This window comes from Phalacrocorax aristotelis, chromosome 7 (assembly GCF_949628215.1).
Source record: "Phalacrocorax aristotelis chromosome 7, bGulAri2.1, whole genome shotgun sequence".
Taxonomy (NCBI): Eukaryota; Metazoa; Chordata; class Aves; order Suliformes; family Phalacrocoracidae; genus Phalacrocorax; species Phalacrocorax aristotelis.
Genome location: NC_134282.1, coordinates 4,818,755 through 4,838,302, shown reverse-complemented (window position 1 = coordinate 4,838,302; position 19,548 = coordinate 4,818,755). Strand labels below are relative to the sequence as shown.

Here is a 19,548-nt window from a genome sequence, read left to right as displayed (position 1 = left end):
AGAACAGCTACCTTAGTTTGGCATTTGTTCTCACCTGACAGGGGATCTTCTGAATTAAGTGCCTCTCCATTCCCCAAGGTTATGGCTGGTGGAGACAAAGTGGGTGGTGTAGGTGTTCTAGCCATATGGACACAATCTGATTCCTCGGGCATCTCTTCTTCACATACATTCTCCACTTGGTAAATCTGCATCCAACAAACTATTGCTTTAGAGAGATTTCCATTCTATCTTAATACCTTGAAAGAGTTACATAAATACAGTTTTTAAAATAAATTGCCAGTTAAAATATGCTAGTCTCCTAATAAAACACTAGTTTCCAAACTCCGGGGGCATCACAATGTCGATGAGAGCAAAATTCAAGTATTTTGTTACAAATACCAAAATATAAAGAGGCGCAGCTCTCCTGTCAGACCGACCAGAGAACTTGACTTTTTCAATATCTTATCTTCACAGTTTACTGTATTGTTATTTACACACACATTTGTAGCTATTTACACACTTCTGCAAAATGCAAGCTTTATAATGTAATGACAAGTCCGCAAATCGTTCTTGATCTTATACAGCAGTGTAATCAAACGGACTATTTCAGAAGAGTACATCAAGGCTATCAAGCATTAGTGGTTTTAAGAGATTGTAAGGTCTTTTCCTCAAAACTATTAAAGTAAATTTACGTGAATTACTGGCAGCCAGTTTAGCAGATTAGGATGTAAAACACTACCTTGTCAAAAGCAAACCTGGCTTCTACTCTTTTGCCCAATTTCTACATGAAATACCAGAGCTGAGATTATCATCACGCTCTTAATATAAAATAAAAATAAACAGCACACCTTCTTCCTTACCCATTGGTAGCCTGAAAAAAGCCTACAAGAACTGTTGATTCTTTTGCTCACACTAACCTCACCAGCATGTTACCACGAAAGCCTATCAATGTCATCTTCAATGTCCGCATTATTTGCTTATAATTTCATTTCACTCATATTCCACTGTACATGATTTTAGTTCAGTGTGAGCAAAGGCGAAACCTTCGGTTACAAACTGCAGACACCTGAGACTGACCTTGAACCAAATTAAACGGCAGCGGTGGGGAACACCGAGTCAGCATCAAAAATTCCCATTCTTTTATGAGGAGGATTTTTTCAATGTTAGTACAAAATTAATTATCCACAACTCTATTATCTTAATAATCTGCTATACACCTTCACACCTAGTATAGAGATGATTCCCCTACTCAAAATTTCAATTGCCTTTATTATATTTGTATTAACATAAAGAGGTAAAAGCGTACGGTCCGTATGGTATATTTATCAAAATTCATTTTGACTTAAGTGTTGACATATATTTATTTGCTTTTTTAACTTGAGATATGCTGCAATGTGATTAAGACTTTAGGTCAAAAAGTTGCACTTTCATGATTCTTGGTTGATAGTCTTGACTGATGATCCATTACAAAAAGCAAAAAAAAACCCCCACATCAGAGGAAAATGCCTATTGTTTTCTTAAAACTCATTTCTGTAATCAACAGGTTTCTTCTGGTCCTCTGTCCAGCATCTGGTTTAGCTCCCTCTGAAGTCAATGAGCCAGACTTACAGCTCTTTACAGAAGCCAAGGATAAAAAACAAAAGACTGCAATATTGCCACTTACCACTGGAGTTTCAATTGGTACTGATGGCTGCACCTGAAGATTTACTGCAACAGTCTGTGGTGGTGGAAGAGTTTGAAAAGGCAGCTGGACCAAAGCTTCTGCAGCAGGAAGCTCTTCCTCAGAAACCAAAGTGTTTTGGACCAAAACCTGGCCCTGGGACAGAATTTCAGGCTGCACTTGTAAAGACTGCACAGACTGCAACGGCAGTTGTTGAATCTGGGTTGAAGATGTCGACAGCTGAGGCGGAGCTGCAAGAGGGATAGGTGTGGACTGCAAGGCGGAGTATTGCTGGTGTGGTGTCGAGGACACGATCTGTTGGCCTGGGGAAACTAAGCTGGGCTGATCTACTGACCCTATATGTACAGCGGGGGAAGAAGGAAGCGGAAGATGCGACGGAAGATTAAGTGGCTGTGCAATCGGTCGAGCTGGATTGCTGGTAGTTTGCTGAGGAGCAGTCTGCTCTGCCTGAAGAGCTGTTGGCACGAGGGAGTTTGCCTGTGACTGAATAAGTGCTTGAGGGTGTATAATTATGGTGGGTGATTGACTAGGGGAGTGAGAAGGTGGAGGGGATACCACTACTGACTGCTGAGCTGACTGGGACGGAGTAGGAGACAGTGTCAGAGGTGGAGGATGGATGTGAATAGGTGAGCAATGAGACTGGACACTGCTGGGACCCGGAGGAAGACTGTGGCTTGGGAGTGGTAGGCAGTGCTGTGATGGAGGGGGTTCCTGACCCGAAGGAGTCTGAAGTGCAATTGGCTGGACTTGCTGCTGCTGTTGCAATATCAGCTGATGATGGGAAATCTTTGGCGGTGGTGAATGAAGTGGGATCTGCTGATGTTTTACTAGGGAATGAGGTTGCAATGGAGAATATGAAGCTGTGAAGAGGGGAAGAAAAGTGACAGTTAGTATTTTTTTCTTTAAGTCCAGAGAACACTAAAAAACCACTACTTTAAAGTAAGACCAGCACAACTTTTTCAACTCTTTGGATGTTTAGAAATATCTTCTTTGACAGCATATAGTGCACAAGAACAATTTATTAGGGGAATACATCAATTTCCAAAGCAAAATGCAGCAATGAATAAAGGAACACAGCCATGCTTTTTACATATATATACACATATATGTACTTTCTATAAAAAAGTATCTGAGCTCATCTTTTTGGTGCTAGTTGTAAGATTACTGCTGATCCAGCTTTTGCTTATTTAAGAATTTCATGCAATTTTAGATGGATCTAACCTTTGCTTTGAAACAGACTGGAATGGAAGAGATAAGAATGTCACAATCAATAGGATTTGTTGAGAACTGCTAAGTTAAAGTTTAGGTAATACGATTTTAAGAGAGTAAACAAAATTCCAGGAGTTCAATATGAATTAAAACCTTTCAAAGTATTTGCCTGAACTTGAACACACAAACTGAAAGGTATAAATCTGAAAATAGTGCAGCTTCCAGAGATCACATCATCTTTAAGTGAACCAGTGACTCACTAGCAATTCCTTACAGCACATATACACACGTATTTTCCTCCACATGCAATCATCTTGCTTTGTCTTTTCCACTTGAGAAACAACTCATTTATGTTGTCTCTTTTATTATTTATTCTGCTAGTGAAGATGGATTTCTTCCTTACAGAAGCAAGTTCTAAGAGCATTAGAACCTCAAGAATGCCCAATTTGCAGTCTTACTCCTTCCCTAAAAGCTGCCATTAAGCCAAGCTAAATTCCACAGAATTCAGACCAATTGTCTAGACTACTCTTACTCTTTCAAAATAAGGAAGCTAAAATGCAAATACATTGCGTGCAACATAAATGCTATCTAACCAAGTGCATGCTTATTTTGATTTCTATCTTACTACAATACACTCATATTTTTGGGCACTATTACCTACAGATTTATAAAAGTACTTGATATGAGAACATTCTGATGACACAGACAAGGCAGCAAAAAAAATACCAAAACACAAAACACCAACAAAACAGATTTTGAAGAGGCTTGAGGTGGTGTCAGCCCAAGTATTGCTTCCCAGAGGTCAGGGATGACGTGTCCTGACAATGAGCATACAGAGACCAGTAATGAGAATCACGTTTGTACTGTGATTCAACAGTGTACTGCAATTACTATATTCTGCTTGTACTGTGATTTAAGAACATTGCTGTATCATTCTGCTAAAGCAAAATCCTGCATAACATCCAATATCAACAAATAAGTAAATTTACCATTAAACATCGAACTCTCTTCATGTAGAATATCTAAAAGAACACTGTCAGGGAGCACTGGACTCTGACAGAACAATAACATACAAGTTAACTTTAATTAAAATAACTTCCTTATAGCTGCATTTTCATCCTACCTGGTGTTATTAAATGATGTATGCTTGATGTCCGCGTGACTGGTGTACTCCGACACTCTGGAGTTGGGCTCTCGCCTTTTCTATTGCTTTCTGAGGGGTCTGGCTGGCTGCCCTTGGAACTGGTTACAGGTTTATTAGGGCACAGAGACAATGACTGAGTTTGACTGCTGCTCTTTGGTGGACCATTCTGTGAACCTGACAATACACCCAACTTCTGACTGCGCAATGTCAAGTTCTGAACCTGGGAAATGAGCAAAATGTGAAAAAAACCAAACCATATAAACATCTATGACAAACATCCAGGCGAAAAGAGCAAAAAAATAATGTTATCCAATGCTTCTCATCCCATGTGATCAAAATACATGAGAAGTTAAAAATCTGTATATCAAAGTATCTTTTAAGCCACAAAATTTAGGGAGGAATAGCGATCTTGAATTACTTCAGTGATAAAATACAGGAAGGTCTTTTCTTACTGTGCTTTTAAAAGAAATGGAAATTGTTCATTAGATTAGTTTGAATTAGAACTTGCATTTTTCTCTTCTATTGTGTTTTCAAAGTGAATGACACAAAGCATCTTAATCAAATACAATTTTATTTTTATACAGATGCTGCGGAAGTGCAGTGGTCTATAGGTATGCTTGCAAAGACTAACACAAACCAGAGCCGTGGGTAGCCAATGGGACCAGAATCTGCTGTACGTTATCCATGTCTTAACAAACCTGAGCCTTTTATTCCTACAGCAATATTAACGTACTTTTTCATGATGACACTTCCAATGTCATGTGAAACAAAAGATTTGCCTTCTGAAACGTAAATCAGTCACCGATTATTTTCACTAATGTCTGTTATACCACAGCAAGATTCTGTGCAGAACAATCCCAGCTTTCCAATCCTATGTGCTGAGCTAGAATTTTATTTTCAAGGATAAAGACTAAACTTGTAGCACTAATTTACACAAAAATTTACATGAAAAAGAGCACTAATTATTATCACCATCCACTATTTTGATTACATAATCCCTTCCTCATCCAACAGTCAGTATTTGTGTAATGAACAAGTAGTTGACATTTTACTTCTCACTGTTCACTGTGTTACTACAGGATGCATCCAAATCCTGCTCTGAGGACAACAGTATTGGCTTCCTTACTGGCATGCATGAGACGTTCACTGCAATCCTACCTCTGTGAGTACAAATCAACCTTCAGCAGCCCTTACCAGATAAGGTAACTAATCTGAGATGTCCAGGTCATACATGAGGGGGACACATATGAAAAGAAAAAAAAAGGCATGAAAGCAGAAGGGACGAAGAGTAAGTAGGAGAGAAGTGTCAGTTCACCTAACAGGCCACGTTAGGCGTGCCACTGAGACACTGCTAATCACTCACGAACTTCTGAGTTTCTCTTATATTTCTACATGGAAGACAATACTGTGAGATCACAATACTGTACCTTCACAAACATCTTGGTTAAGCACAACATACCCATCTTCTTCCAACCCCTACCATTCTGTGATATATATGTAACCAAATATGGTTTTTTCTTATTAACTGGCATTGCCTACTTGCTCAGGTTTGCTTATATGGTAAACATAGACATGTCTCTAAATCCATCTGACTGACATATATATCACAAGGTAAAAAAAATAAAATGTACTGGTGTTAAAGCTTTTCCACTGCCTCACTGACTACGGATGAAACCGGATCTTTGCAATGCCATTGCTGCTATAGAAACTACCAGACAACCAAGGTTAACAACATCTGGCAGTAGGGCAGTACTGAACATTGACAGGGGAGAGGAATGGCTTGAGTTTGGCAGGGTCACCACAGCAGCTCATCTGACTGATTAATGCTCTTGGTCGAGGGTGAGACTCTAATGTCCCTCTGCAATGACGTCTCAGGAAGTTGCACAGCTGGGCTGACTTGTGCAAAGCTGATCTCTGAAACCCTGCAGTACAGAAGGACCAAGACTGTAAAGTGATATGCTTTATTGACATCTCTGCCTTGAATGCAAAAGAGAAAGATACAAGTGCAAAAAGAGCTGCTAGCCCTTCCTGTCTGCACTTTCACCCTTGATCTGCAGAATCTGGAGGGAACAGAGGCAGCTGTGATAAAGGCTAGCAAGACACGACGACAACACAACTGAAAGAGCAGGCTGTCTTTTTAACAACAGCTCAACTGATGAACTTAACATTGTGAGCTTGCTTGACAACATCCTTCATAAATACAGAGTTGGATTCCAGCAAGCTCTGCCCGCCTCACATACCTACTGGAAAAGCAAAGGGAAGACAAGCTTCAATGATTTACCATTATCTCAGAACAGCGACACATATTTAAGGTCTTCAAATCTATCAGAACCTTCTGAAGGGGTTACCAAACCTCAGGTCAGAGAACATTCAACTGGTATAATTTACTTGGATTTCTAAAAGGTTTCTAAACAAGGTTCAGCTATTAAAGGCTTTTAAAGAAGCTCCTAAGAGAGAAAATAAGATCTCTCATGAGAGTATAAATTTGTTAGATAAATGTTCACTTTCCACAGCAGAAAACTGTGACTAATATGTTCTGAAGTAAACTGCGCTATGCCATACATTTTTTCCAGACGATATGCAAATATGTTGAGCAGTGAAAAGGTGATACAAGTTCGTCTGATAACATGAAGTTATTCAAGGTACTAAAGATGAGAGCTAATTACAAAGACCTAAATGTCATATCCAGGATCCAAATTTTAAATATAACATAATTACCTCGAAACATGTGATGATGGCAAACAGACAACATTGAAGTTGTACGTAACCAGTACCCATTAGTAATTTTTATAAGCAAGTAAACTTAAGCACAATGTTTCCTTTTGAGTTTTGGCCCGCTCTGCTGGACATACCTTCAATAAATTTATGCAAGCTTACCTGAGTAGCTGCAGACTGACAGGAAGATGAGGAAGATGATGAGACAACAGGAATGTCAGACTGGACAGCAGCCACAGTGGTCGCAGGAGTAAAAATAAGCTGTTAAGCAAGAAAAAAATATGTGGTAACAGACTGAAACTTTGAAAATATGTGAAAGAAATGCAATATCTTAGAGAGACATACATAACTTACACGTCATGATGTACAGCTTCTAAGATTTACTTTTTTACTTTTAGATGAACTTACACAAAGAACAATTTATCATGGTAGTTTAAGTAAATAAAACTAAAAGATAGTAATGTAAAATATTTGTTCCACATATTAAGAAAAATCTTTCCTATGCACACACCTGTCGTCTTTCATGCAAGCACTTTAAAGAGGACTTTCCCTCCAATATTACGAGTGAAACAAAGGCAAAACTAGTCAAGAGAGCAGCCCAATATCTACTATATTAAAAAAGAGAACTTAGATCTTCCAATCTGTCAAAATATTATTTAACAAGCAGAGTTGTTATATGAACTTTAACTATGCTAATTAAGTTTCATAGCAAGAACAGGTATCATACAACCAACCTGAAATTACTAACTTTAGAATACCAGCATACCTAACTATCATTCATTTCTTTATAGGCAATATAGCAAAGACATTAGTTAGTCTTCCATATTTTTAAAGATATCAAAATCGCAAGGAGCAGCTAAGAAGAAAACATGAAGGTTTTCATCTGGAATTGAATTGAGCTAGTGATGAAGCTGTTGGTATGAGCTAGGCAGAGATAAGAGTTGACATTTCTACAGAAAATGAAAGGTCTTGGCGATGAAGAAAAAACATGACTTTTAGTATGTTACCTAGAAACACTGATAAACAGGTATGATGTTCGAATTACTCAGGCTAGCAAAATAATCTTGTGATAACATTCTAAACAGAAACTGATAGGATAAGTTTCTCTTTTGAAACGGGGTGTAAAGCAGTTATTCAAATAAGCATGGGATTTGACACGGAGAAGCTGGATGAAAATTCAGTGTAAATGAATAGGAAAACTGTATCAATAACCCATGTCATTGAGAGAGATTGCTACTGGAAAAGACAGCGATGTCATCCTCATATTGCTTCAGCTACTAAGTTGTTAATGCATATTGAAAGGCAGTGACATGAAATGAATTAATTTCTGTTTTGTTAAAGACTACTAGGTGCATTCAGCATCTTGCGTTGCTTAGAAACCAGAGACTCAAGAAATCCTTTCACTGGCAAATGGATAAACAGGTGTTTGATCTTTAAATCCTTATCTTCGAGTTATACTACTTTTTCAATAAATATGTAGGAAAACAATAGCCAAAGAAAAAAACCTCAATATAGCACAACAGCACTGCTGTGCATGCTTAAGAAAAATCTCAGAAAAACAACAAACGATTTCTTTTCCTAGATGTATTTCACAGGTACAACTCCTGCAAGAACTCATGCCTACATCTAATTTTATATACCACTGCAGTCACGGACCTCTGGTTCTGAATCTCAGTGTAGTAAAACAGTGATTCTCCCTATTTCATGGAGTTGAACATAACCCTAGAAAGCTCTGCTCAAGAACTCACACCAGCCATAATAGAGTCTTTGGCCTTTACCAAGAACCAACTGGTACCTGAGCACTCATGTACAGCTTCAGTAGTTTCTATAAAATCCCACACAGTTTGTAAGGTTCAATTAATACGAAACTCACTACAGAAAGTATTAAATTAAAAAAAAAAAAAGTCCCTAAACAGGTTTTATAAAGTTGCCCATTAGGAAATGGAAATGCCATATTGACAGCAAATTGCAGGAATCTGATGAGTTTCATGCGAATCCAAAAAGAATGAAAGCTACGTATCTAACTCGAACTCTAGAGGCAATAATGCAAAGAACAATCGTGGCTAAATATAAGAAAATTTTAATCAAGGGTCAGAACTCTGAATGTTACCAGTGCATCGGAAAACAATCTACCTTGAAAACAGACAGACTCCAGTATGCCCTTCTACACAGCCAGAATAGACAAGTGCTCTTTTTCCAATTTTTGACATGTCTGAACAATTTAATAGTTGTAGTAGAACCAGGCTAAAAATACCTGAGCAAAATTCACCAGAGAACTAAGCTACAGTAATTCTTTTACTTCTGACGCCGACAGTGGTTTAGAACGTATGTATTCACAAATTAGTGACTAAATTCTCAATGTTATCTGAAACTAAAGATTTAGAAATAATTTATAGAAACAAAATAAAAACTGGAATGGTTAAGGTGGGGGTTTTTTTAGGGGTGTGTGTGGAGACAACAGGGATGGACTAAAACCAAGCTCAAGAATTGTAATCAAAACTTACCATTTGAGCTCGTAGATACATTTGAGCCTGGCTTGCACTCAGGGTTGGAGAGGTGCTCCCCAGCAACATAGTCTGTTGGGTAATACTGCTGCTGGTGGTGTTGGAGGTCTGTGAACGGCTTATTATCTGTGCAGGTGTAGGAGAGGTGGAGAGGTTAATCTAAGGAAACAAAAATATTGCTTCTGTCATGGAAATTCATTCATCCTAGGGTCTAAAACTAGAAAGCCTTTGACAAAAATGGCAGGGGCAGTGGAAATCTCTGAACTGTAAAGATATCAAAAATATATTCAGCCAATCATCACAAAACTGGATTCTGGCAAGATCATATATTTTCATTCTTAAACTGCAAGCAACCATTTAGCAGTAAATAATAATAAGCCAATAGAAGTATAAACAATGATATATGAAGTCTGAAAAATATACCTCAGAGAAATATACATTTACAGAATATGTAGCATGAGCTTGCAATATTTTAAGGACAAACACCTGAATTTTAATTTTTCAGCACCTTTAAATGCTTATATTATCTGAATGGACTAATATTTTCTGTTATGCTTGCTACGCAACCTGATCAAGGACACTTCTTTGTGCTGCCATATACGGACTTTGATTCCTCATTCTGCATACGCACATTTTAAAATGACTGGAAACTAAAACTTTCTAGAATTTCATATTAAATGCTCCTGGACAATTTCTTTTTAGCATCTTCTCAAACAAAAGCTGTTGTGGTTTTGGTTTATTTTTTCCTTTTTTTTTTTTTCTTTCTAACCAGTCTAACAGAGTTAAGTGCCCAGCTCTTTTTCATCACTTACTCAAAAGATTTCCTTGAAAAACCCCAACCCAATTATTATGTTAGTTTAACATCAGACATCTTTAAAGACTTTCCCTCCTAAATTTAATGAATGAATAATTTAACTTCTAACAACTGTAAGCCAAAGCAATGCTATGAGAGCTTAAAAAAATACACAGTTAAATCACTGAAGCTATGCACTGAAGCCATGAACAGCTTGAGGGCATGATTAATAAGCAGGATGTCCGTAGGACTAAAAATCCTACTCAAGACAACTGTAGAACTGTACGTAAAAGACTGCAAATTACATGTCTGAAGATGCCGCTTAAAGAAATACAGCATGAACTAAACACAGAGCTGCAAATAACTGAAACCTGAGCACATGCCTAGAATACGGATAAAGTAATTGAAAGCGCATAAAAGATGCATGATAAAAGATGATAATCAATAAAAGAATGAATGCTCTAAACATTTAACCAGTTTCATATATATATATATGACCATTGACTTGGATTCTTTAGATTTGGTGCTCTTCAATTGCTGATACAAAGTTATGATTTTAACCTACAATAGTGCCCTGAATAAAGGAACTAACGTGAAAAATCCAGTAAGAAATGATGTGAGAGATGAAAGCTCAGGGAGTGACTCCTGCAGCGGTCTGAACAGTCACGAGTGCTTGCAGAGTGAGCAGCTGCTGGAAGCGCAGCCAACACTTCCTACAGAGTCATCATAGTTCTGTTTACTGTTTCTGTAATACTAATTTTAACCACACAAATTTAAATACTAAAATCTTTTCTGTTTTTTTCCAAGTAGTTATAAAATAACCAAGAGGGGTTGAGAATGGATGGAGGGCTTTGTTCTGTTACGTACCGAGGTCTGCGACATGCTTGACTGCTGAGTGACACTCCCAGTGGGGGAAGTGCATTGCCTCCCACCTGACAGGCTTGCCTAAATAGCAAGAATACGTGTCAAATATTGAAATAAAAAAGTGTTTAAGTGATGTTCATATTATTACATAAACCATCAGAAACAACCCTCTCTACCATTACCTTTTCTCTGTGTTAACAGTGAAAAAATGCTTTACCCAGTGGACTTAGTTTTCAGCAAAGTGTGCTCTGCACTACTGAATGCTATCTGCAAGGTGCTAAATGCCTTGAATTCCTACCCCATTTCAGGCACTCAGATTCTTGCAGATCAAGACTTGGAAAAAAACTATGAGAGGTGACTTCTATCAAACTGTTAATGACTGAGCTAACTGATCAGCTCACCACCTACAGTGTTCAGAACTTAAAATGTGATATCATTAAAAAACTGTCATTGTTAAAACTCACATAATAATTTCTATTATGATTAGAATCCTCTAAAAATAAAACAAACTTAATAAACGCTGTAAAGAACACCCTCATATTCTAGAATGATAATTTATGTATGCACATATAGTGTCTACAACAGTATGCTGCTCCAGCCCTTCAGATTAATGCAAGGATGGTGATTTAGATTCCTGTATACCAAAACTTCTCAGCCTTCCCCAATCTGATTTTCTTTGCTCTGCCTCTGTAAATACGCACACACATATCTGTCACAAAAAAAAATGACAAATCAATATATTAGCACAATCTAATGGAAAAGGCATAGAAGAAAAAGCCAGGAGCATAGAAGAGTCAGTCCCAGTTTGGACAACAAACAGCTACATCCCTGAAGTCTTTAACTCCGTATTGGCATTTCCGTGTGTAAAATTGTTAGCAACCACCTCTCTCTACAAGATAGTATTCTCAATCCAAGGTCAACTGAGGTCAAAGGAAATCTTTCCTCTGCTTCAGTTTTCAAAATGGGTCTCCTCCAGAGTTTGCTAATGTTGAAAGCTGTGATTCAGAAATTAAACATCATTTACTTCCTACATTTCCACACACAGAGTTAAAACTGAATTTTGCCATTACTTATAATGCAGCCAGATGTGTGGCAAAACACACTAAGACACCAGATGTTAATTATTTTTATTTGATTTCACTAAGAAACATTGCTATTCATTGCTTTCCCCATCAACTTTTAGAGAAAATCATGGGATGAAGTATATTTTTAGTATTTCTTTTATTACTGTTTGATGATTTACATGATGCATTATAATGTATGCAATAAAGCATGGAATGGTCGCCTACTGGAGCATCTATAACACTGGACAAAATCCTCCATATAGTTTGGAGGACAATACAATTTAAAATAACAAAGTCATTCAAATATAACAGTGAATTATTGTGAGGCATTAAGCTCAGGCACTTAAGCTGTTATTACTTTTGACAACACTCTAGAATTGTAGTCCTACTCTAGAAAGTAGTACACCATTCTTTTTCAGCGATCTTCACTCTCACCTGTGGTACAGTTGCCAGACTCTGAAATTGGGTACTGCTTAAGTGCTGCTGCTGCAAAGCAGCAGTCTGCAGCATTAGATGCTGCTGTTGGGCTGCATACATCTGCTGGAGGTACTGAGCAGCTGAGCTAGGAGGACGATGCAAGGCCTGCTGAATAACCTGTGATGAATCAGTAGGTAATTAATTACAATTTCAAAGCACACACCATGCTGACATGATGCTGAAGTTTACCTTTACAGGGAAATAAAACCAAATAAATTCTTTTCACACCAATTATGTAATACTGAACTTGCTCCATCACTGTTCTCAGACAAATCACAGAATAGAGTCAACATAAATATATGCACGTTTTCAAGGAAAGCCTGACAATCAGCTGACAATACAGCATCATTCATAACACAACATCCAAGCCTCTTAGGTTCTTGTCAACAAGTCCTACATAATGTTCTGCTTTTTGAGAGACCACACTAGCGTGAGAGAGACTCAGTTATCAAACCCAACAGAAGAGACCGCACAGAGTTTGAGGAGACCTAATTTAAAGAACAGCAAGAGGGGGCTGGATCCAAAGCAGCAGTTACAGACACACAGATACTCCTGGATCCCTGTTGTCAATGTTGGTCAGACAGACAGCTTTATTTTGTGTTATTTTGGAAAGTCTTATGTTAATAATCCATAGCCTCAGGGAATGGTGAAAAAACTCAAACTTTCTAGCATAGCATTTCCCCCTCCCTTATTTGGGAGGCAGGCCTGTACCCTGCACTGTTCTTACATGGCCTGATACCCTTTGGTAAACAATGTCTTCTGAAAACCGGTAAGTCAGATATTGCAAAAGAAGACAGCGACTAAGAATGGAAAGTTAATCCTGTGTAAAGCATTGTGCAATGCCTGTGTCTGAGAGCACCGTACAGGACAGGAGAGAACATCCCATAGCCCAGTACCTGGACAGCATGCCTGTCAGAGCCGCTGTAGACAGATATCTGCGGCAGCTGTGTCCGGGAAGTGGAGGTGGTACTGATAGTGGTTGTCGATGCAGAACATGTTGTTGTGTTTGGTTCATTCTCCATAGCTGTTCAGCGCTCGTCTAGCCTGGCAGAATTGAAATAAAAGCGGTTCACAAACAGAAGGCCAGTACACACTGATTTTAAAGGCAAAAAAAAAAAATAATCTAAGCTTCACAGAGATAGAATAATGGACAACTTTCAAACAGATAAGTTTGTAGTATTTGCTATTACTTGATGGAATTTGTTGAGAGATGTGGTTATAATCTTCTAAGATCCACCCAGAGCAGCAACAGGTGACCAGTTTAGGACTACATGCAAGATTTCCAGCAAGCTACACAGGAGCACTGCCGCATCCCTCTTCCCCACAGCATAGCACAGAAACTGCTGGCTGACCATTCTGTACATTCAGCAAAACGTGGCCTTGGCAAAAACCACTGGTGGCATGCTCGATTTGGAAAGAGATGGGAAGGATATGGAGAGAAATGCTTTTACTTTTTACAGCAACAGTCAAGGAAGAAACTACCTATTTAAGCATCCCTGATGATTCTTCCCCAGCCTTACGAGACTTCCCTCTGTTGCAGAGTACAATCTCTCTCCCAAAATGTCACCTTTAAAACTGAAATTAATCACATCTCTATATATGAGGGGTGTGTGCTTCAGCTTCTTTTTCAGTTTTAGTATTATGACTAACAGGAAATAGTATAGTTGCTGTTTATTGCTTCTAAAAGGATGTTAAAAAATGGGTGGGGAGAAGATGTGTTTCCTTCTTACAGTAAAGAAGCGTTCCAAAAAATAATCATTGAGAGAGCTGCAACATACTAGAAAAAAAAGCAGCATTGCCAAGTGCTTAACAAACTGCCCATTGGATACTGCAAATGGGAACATAATTACGAGTTTCAACTCACACAGCTGAAAGCAGAATGTGGTGCTGCCAGGCTGCCACCTTCACCTCTCAGAACACGACTACTTTGCAGGTAGAGAACTGCATGTGATGCCGTAGCTCCTGATTACTTGGCATGACTAAACTTTTAATGGCTACGTGGCCACCTAAGGACCTCATGCCTAACATTGTATTGCATATCTGCGTGTTTTGCTGTCAAAGAAAATGCAGGGCAATAAAGCGTGCTTTAAAAGCAGAGATCCCTACTATAAGAACTGAAGAAAAAAATATTGCTTTGTTGTTAAAAATTCAGATCTGTTGTGCATTATTAATGCCATTTGCCTAAGTACGTTAGAGCACAAAACGCATATAGGTTAACCACTTCAATTGCAACAAGACAAGCATCACTTCTAGAACCACTCTACATTAATTTCACATAATGCTAATGAAAAGTACCTTGAAAAAAAAAAAGTTCTGTCTCCTCCAGAGGACATTAAAAGCATATCAAAATATATTTACACCTACAACTTGTCTAGCTGGTTTTAGTAGAGAGTTATGCAACCAGTTAAATTAGCCTAGGAAAACAACATTGGATGGTTAATTTCCTTCATTCTCAGCCATGTTTTAGATGTAGTACAAGTGAGATGTGCAATGTATCCTACTCCGCTAGCTACTCCGTCAGAAGTTCACCCCATGAGAGCTGTTAACCCTTTAGCTGAAAGCTTCTCATTTTCAAAAATAACTTTGTCATTGCCCAAGTTGTTCCCGCAATGGATGTACAAGGAAAACAGGAAAGAGCTCCTCAACTTTTGCTCAGCGTGGCTGCGGTGCATCTCCAGCCCTCTTCTAACACCTCACTTGGAGCCGGTATGAGATGCTCACTTGCCACCCCTCAGCCCTACCGCAACACAAACGCCACGCAGCGCTCCGCGAACACACAGAAACAGCATGCCCTCTTTCGGCTGAGGGAACAGGAAAGTGCTTCAACAGATGATGCTTGTCAGAAACCTCTCCTCTCTTTAACTGAGAAGTGGAATGTTTAAGGGAGAAAATACATAAAAAGTGGTTGTTTTGAGCACAGAAACCAAGAATCCATTACAATTTAGCAGATGGATTATTTTATGACAGAAAACAAAAACAATCACAAGTTTAAAATCAGACTGTTTTTGCAGCAGCACTTTCATTTACTGTACAACACTGTATAAGCACTCCTACTTATAAAAAAAAAATCTCAGACACAATGGAAAAGAGTCTTCTGAAACTGCTCACTGAGTTTTCAACAATATCAAAAGGGCTAAACTCCTGCCTTACAGTAAAACGAATTTTGTTAAATGTATGATGAAGACCTCGCAATGATGTTGCCTGTGAGAAACTCAGAAGAACCTCTGTAATGCAAAGCAAGTTTTGGAAGATGCACTGAACTCTGATCTTAAAATTAAAAGCCTAGGTTTTTTGCAACACCAAAATACAAAGCACAACAGAAAATAATATTGAAAACAAGTATTTATTCAAGTAGTAACAGTATAAGACACCATATAATTTCAAATTACACAGTGTATGAGGTTAAGTATTCAAAAGTTTACTTCTCTTTCTATTTTTTGGTCAAAGCAAACAGCTAAAGTAAAGTAAAAAAAAATACCTGCCATTCTATACCAATTAACTCACTTTCACAGTAGATATACACGTCACTACTCATGGTTTAGAAAGTTTGACTTTTGGTAAATATCATAGTAATAATAAACACTGCTCACAATCTGCAACCATAATTAGAAAATAGAGTTGGGGTTTTCTTTGTTTGTTTGTTTTTTTACATATATTATTTATTCTTATTCTTTCCATTCATGATCTCCCCTTACAACTGCAAGGGCACAAAACACAGAAAATTGATGAAAATTTCCTCCAAGTCTAACACCTACGGGCATTTCTGTATATGACCAAAGGCTCCAAAATAAATCCTCTCTCCTTCCTTTCGCTCTACCTACAGCACAGGCCAACCTCGCCCAAACCTTGGAGTTTGTGATTGTAAAAGAAATGAAAAGGAGAGTAGCAGCTATGCTCCGTGGAAATATGACCCACGCCACGCGGTGTAACTTGCCCGGGAACCGGCCCCGGTGCTGCCCGGCCCCGAGCAGGCCGGGCCCGCCGGGCTGACCCGCCCCCTCAGCCCCTCACAGCGGGCCGGGGCCGGGGCCTCGCCCAGCTCAGCTCAGCCCGGCCCAGCCCCGCCCCGCCGCCACAACCGGCGGCCGCGCTCCGGCCCAGCGCCGCCGCCGCCGCCCCCCCACAGGCGCCGGCCGCCGGGGAGGGAGAAAAGGCGGGTGGGAGGGGAGGCACCGCTTCCCGCGCAGGGCAGGGCCGGGCCGCCGTCAGGGCGCGGGTCCCCGCCTACGCGCCCCGCCCCGCCGCGGCCTGGCCGGGGCCTGCCGCCGCTGCTGCCTCCGCCGCCGCCGCTCCCCCGCCTCCGCGCGTCCCGCCGAGAGACTCGCCTCGGACAAGCCGCTCACTCCGCTTCCGCCATCTTCTCGCCTCCCTTAGGGGGAGGCGCCGCGCAGACGCGCTGGGGACGGCCGGCGCCGGACACGTGACGGGCCCCGCCGCCATGTTGTCGTTGGAGGGTGGCGTCGTCCCAGTGGCGCGGGCTCCCCACCGCGCCTCCCGGGAGTCCTCGCTGAGGTCCCCACCGTGCCTCCCTGCCTGCTGTGGGATGGTAGCGAGGGAGCAACAGGCTTCATGCTGATGCGGGAAGACCAGGAAAACACCTGTAGTACTTTTCCACATTGACTGCTCAAGGGCCTCAGCAGGTCCAGCCAGGACACTGGTGGTGAGCTTTTTCCCTGAGGAATATGAAACAACAGTTTTTTTGCCTCATTAGCTTAGCTTTCAGTTCCTTCCTATGAACTGTTGGCTCTGAGCCTTTCCCGACTGTGGGGCTGACCGCCCCACCCTTGAATCAACCATAACTGAGCCGAGTTGAATGAATTCCTGTCTGCAGGCGGTAGCAGCTGCGGCGTATTACCTGGCCTACAGAGGTGAGCAAAGCCCGACCTCCATAAAGACAAGTAGCCACTGTACCACGTAGGACTAATTCACATCTCACATGGGACATCTTGACAAACTGAGCACCTTGCCCTCGCTTCTTCACAAAATGTCTTCCTGTGATGAAGAAATACCTTCTGTATATTTGAATTATGCAACTTTATTACATAGCCTCCAGGTATAACAGTATTTTCAAGTCTGCTTGTAGTCTCGATACAGAAAGCAAGCATTCTACATAGGACAGAAGCGCTGGCTCATGATGCTTTAAATATTTGACAGAACTAGTTGTGTGAGCGAAAATGAAATTGGTTAAAAATTTGATAAAAATAGGAACAGATAGTAAAACGGAGCTCAGCAATACCTCTTTCTGCAATTAGGTTGCTGTTCCCTCACATAATGCAGTTTGACCAACCAATAATTGGACATGAAGCGGGGAAAAAAAATGCCAGATATCTAGCAGCTAGTTGGGATAGGTAAGTACTTTGCAAAGAAAATAATCTTGGCAAGCATCTTACAAAACTCAAATACCTTCCAAAGAATTCTCGATGAGCTTAACACTGTTGAAGGGTGAAGCAGTCACACTGACCGCAGGCGGGCTGCCTGTGGTAAGTAGCAACAGCTTACCAGGCGTAATAAGGATACCTGGTTTCTATAAAAGATCATATGATGATTAAGTAGGAGAAAACAGGTTATAAAAGGTAAAAAAGGAGGTGCAGGGAAAATGGAAACTCATGCTGAAACACTCTTGGAGCGGCAGTAGGAGGTAGATACGTTTGAAGTCCTGGCGCAAGACACGGGTGAGTTAGGATACAGCAAGGCGCTTCCTGATGTACAAAAAAATGTTAAGAGTGTGTGGAAGCTGGGTGGAGCAAGGAACATGCTTCTGAGGGGGGAAAAAAAAAAAACCCTGCAGGAAGGTCAGGTAGGATGAAAAAAATTCTGTACTTTGTAACCACGCCTAAGGTAAACAGCAAATAAGGCCTTAAGTTATTTTATCACCGATATGAGAAGGAGCAAGGTGTGTTGATTGGAATTGCGAATCTCACGTAGCCCGTACCTGGACATGAAAACGCTGAATTCCACGCTGCTCTGATCTGGGCAGCCAGATGTGGGGCTGATGGGAGCACCGAGGCGGGGCAGCGGAAAAAAGGAATTGTTTTTACTAGAACAGAAGAAAACAAAGGTTCCCTATTTCTTAGGGTTCCCATAAACTTCGTCTGTTCAGGAAGCATTGGGCAATATAAACAGGTGCTATCAAAGGAGCTATTGATGTATTGTTAAATAGGCAAAGTGGGAAGGAAAGGCTACTTCCAGTAATAAGGTGGTTTATGATTAACAGTTTTAATAAAATACCATTTATTAACCCCTTTATTGCTGCCCATTTATAAATGCATAAATTTAAATTTTATATAAAAATATAAATTATACATTTGTATATTATAAATACCCCTATTTATTGTCCCCCCCTTTAGTTAAAAAACATCCTGTTTCTTTCTTAAAAAATATCTTAGCCATTTGATAGATCGTAGTTAAAGCTTCACCTGAACTGGACATACTCTCTGATGGGCAGCGCACATTGCACAGATTCTTTAGGATTCTTACAGAAAATATTTTAGTCAACGGTTGTTGCAAGAAACGCGTTGCCGTTGCTCCTGACCAGCTCCGGTTGCCCATCAGCTCCGCGCTGGCTGCTACTTTTGCCATGGTTTTGTACCAGAGCAGCCGCTTCTGGCTCGTTCAGCCTTAAAAGACGGACAACCATAGCTGTACTTAAATAAAAAGGCAAAACTCCTTCCTCCTCCGCCCCGTCCGCAGGCGCGGCTCTGCCTGAGGTGAAGCCCCACGCAAGGAGCCGCTGACCGAAAGCCAGGCACCTAGAACTCAGAGGAGGAGTATCAGCGGAGCCGGCCCGACCGCCACAGCCGCCCGGTCCGCCGGGCCCCGCCGGCCGTGACTGACTGACGCCCTGACTGACTCCCGCTACCGGGCCGGCGGGAGCACTCCTCCAGCCCGGTCGCCGCCACCCAGCATGCCTCGCGGCGGGCCGTACCAAGTGGCGGGGAGACATACAGCGGAGCTCACCCCTGCTCCGGGAAGGGAGAAAAGGAGCCATTAGGGTGGAATTGTGGCCTGCCTCACCGGGAGAGATCCGCTCCGGCGGATTCGCTACCGGGATCTCGGCTGCCTCTGCGCTGCCGCCGCCTCGCCCCTCCCCCCCTTCGCTGCATCGTGGAGCGTTCCGC

The 19,548-nt window shown here is 40.8% G+C and overlaps 1 protein-coding gene across 7 annotated transcripts in view; it reads right to left on the bottom strand.

The window, feature by feature from the left end:
- Positions 1-13,947, bottom strand: part of PHC3 (polyhomeotic homolog 3) — a 35,718-nt gene extending 21,771 nt beyond the window's left edge. The window contains exons 1-8 of one of the 7 annotated variants that reach the window (XR_012661463.1): positions 13,327-13,947; positions 12,389-12,547; positions 10,893-10,970; positions 9,233-9,391; positions 6,891-6,989; positions 3,993-4,233; positions 1,643-2,520; positions 35-185 (exon numbers count right to left, since the gene is read on the bottom strand). Coding sequence is in view for 4 of the 7 variants with exons in the window: in XM_075098497.1 (XP_074954598.1) it covers positions 35-185; positions 1,643-2,520; positions 3,993-4,233; positions 6,891-6,989; positions 9,233-9,391; positions 10,893-10,970; positions 12,389-12,547; positions 13,327-13,452 (1,891 nt within the window). In the remaining 3 variants the exon portion in view is untranslated. The remainder of the gene's footprint in view (positions 1-34; positions 186-1,642; positions 2,521-3,992; positions 4,234-6,890; positions 6,990-9,232; positions 9,392-10,892; positions 10,971-12,388; positions 12,548-13,326) is intronic. The other 6 variants (XR_012661464.1, XR_012661462.1, XM_075098497.1 and 3 more) reach the window with 6 other exon arrangements.
- Between the last annotated feature and the right edge of the window lie 5,601 nt (positions 13,948-19,548).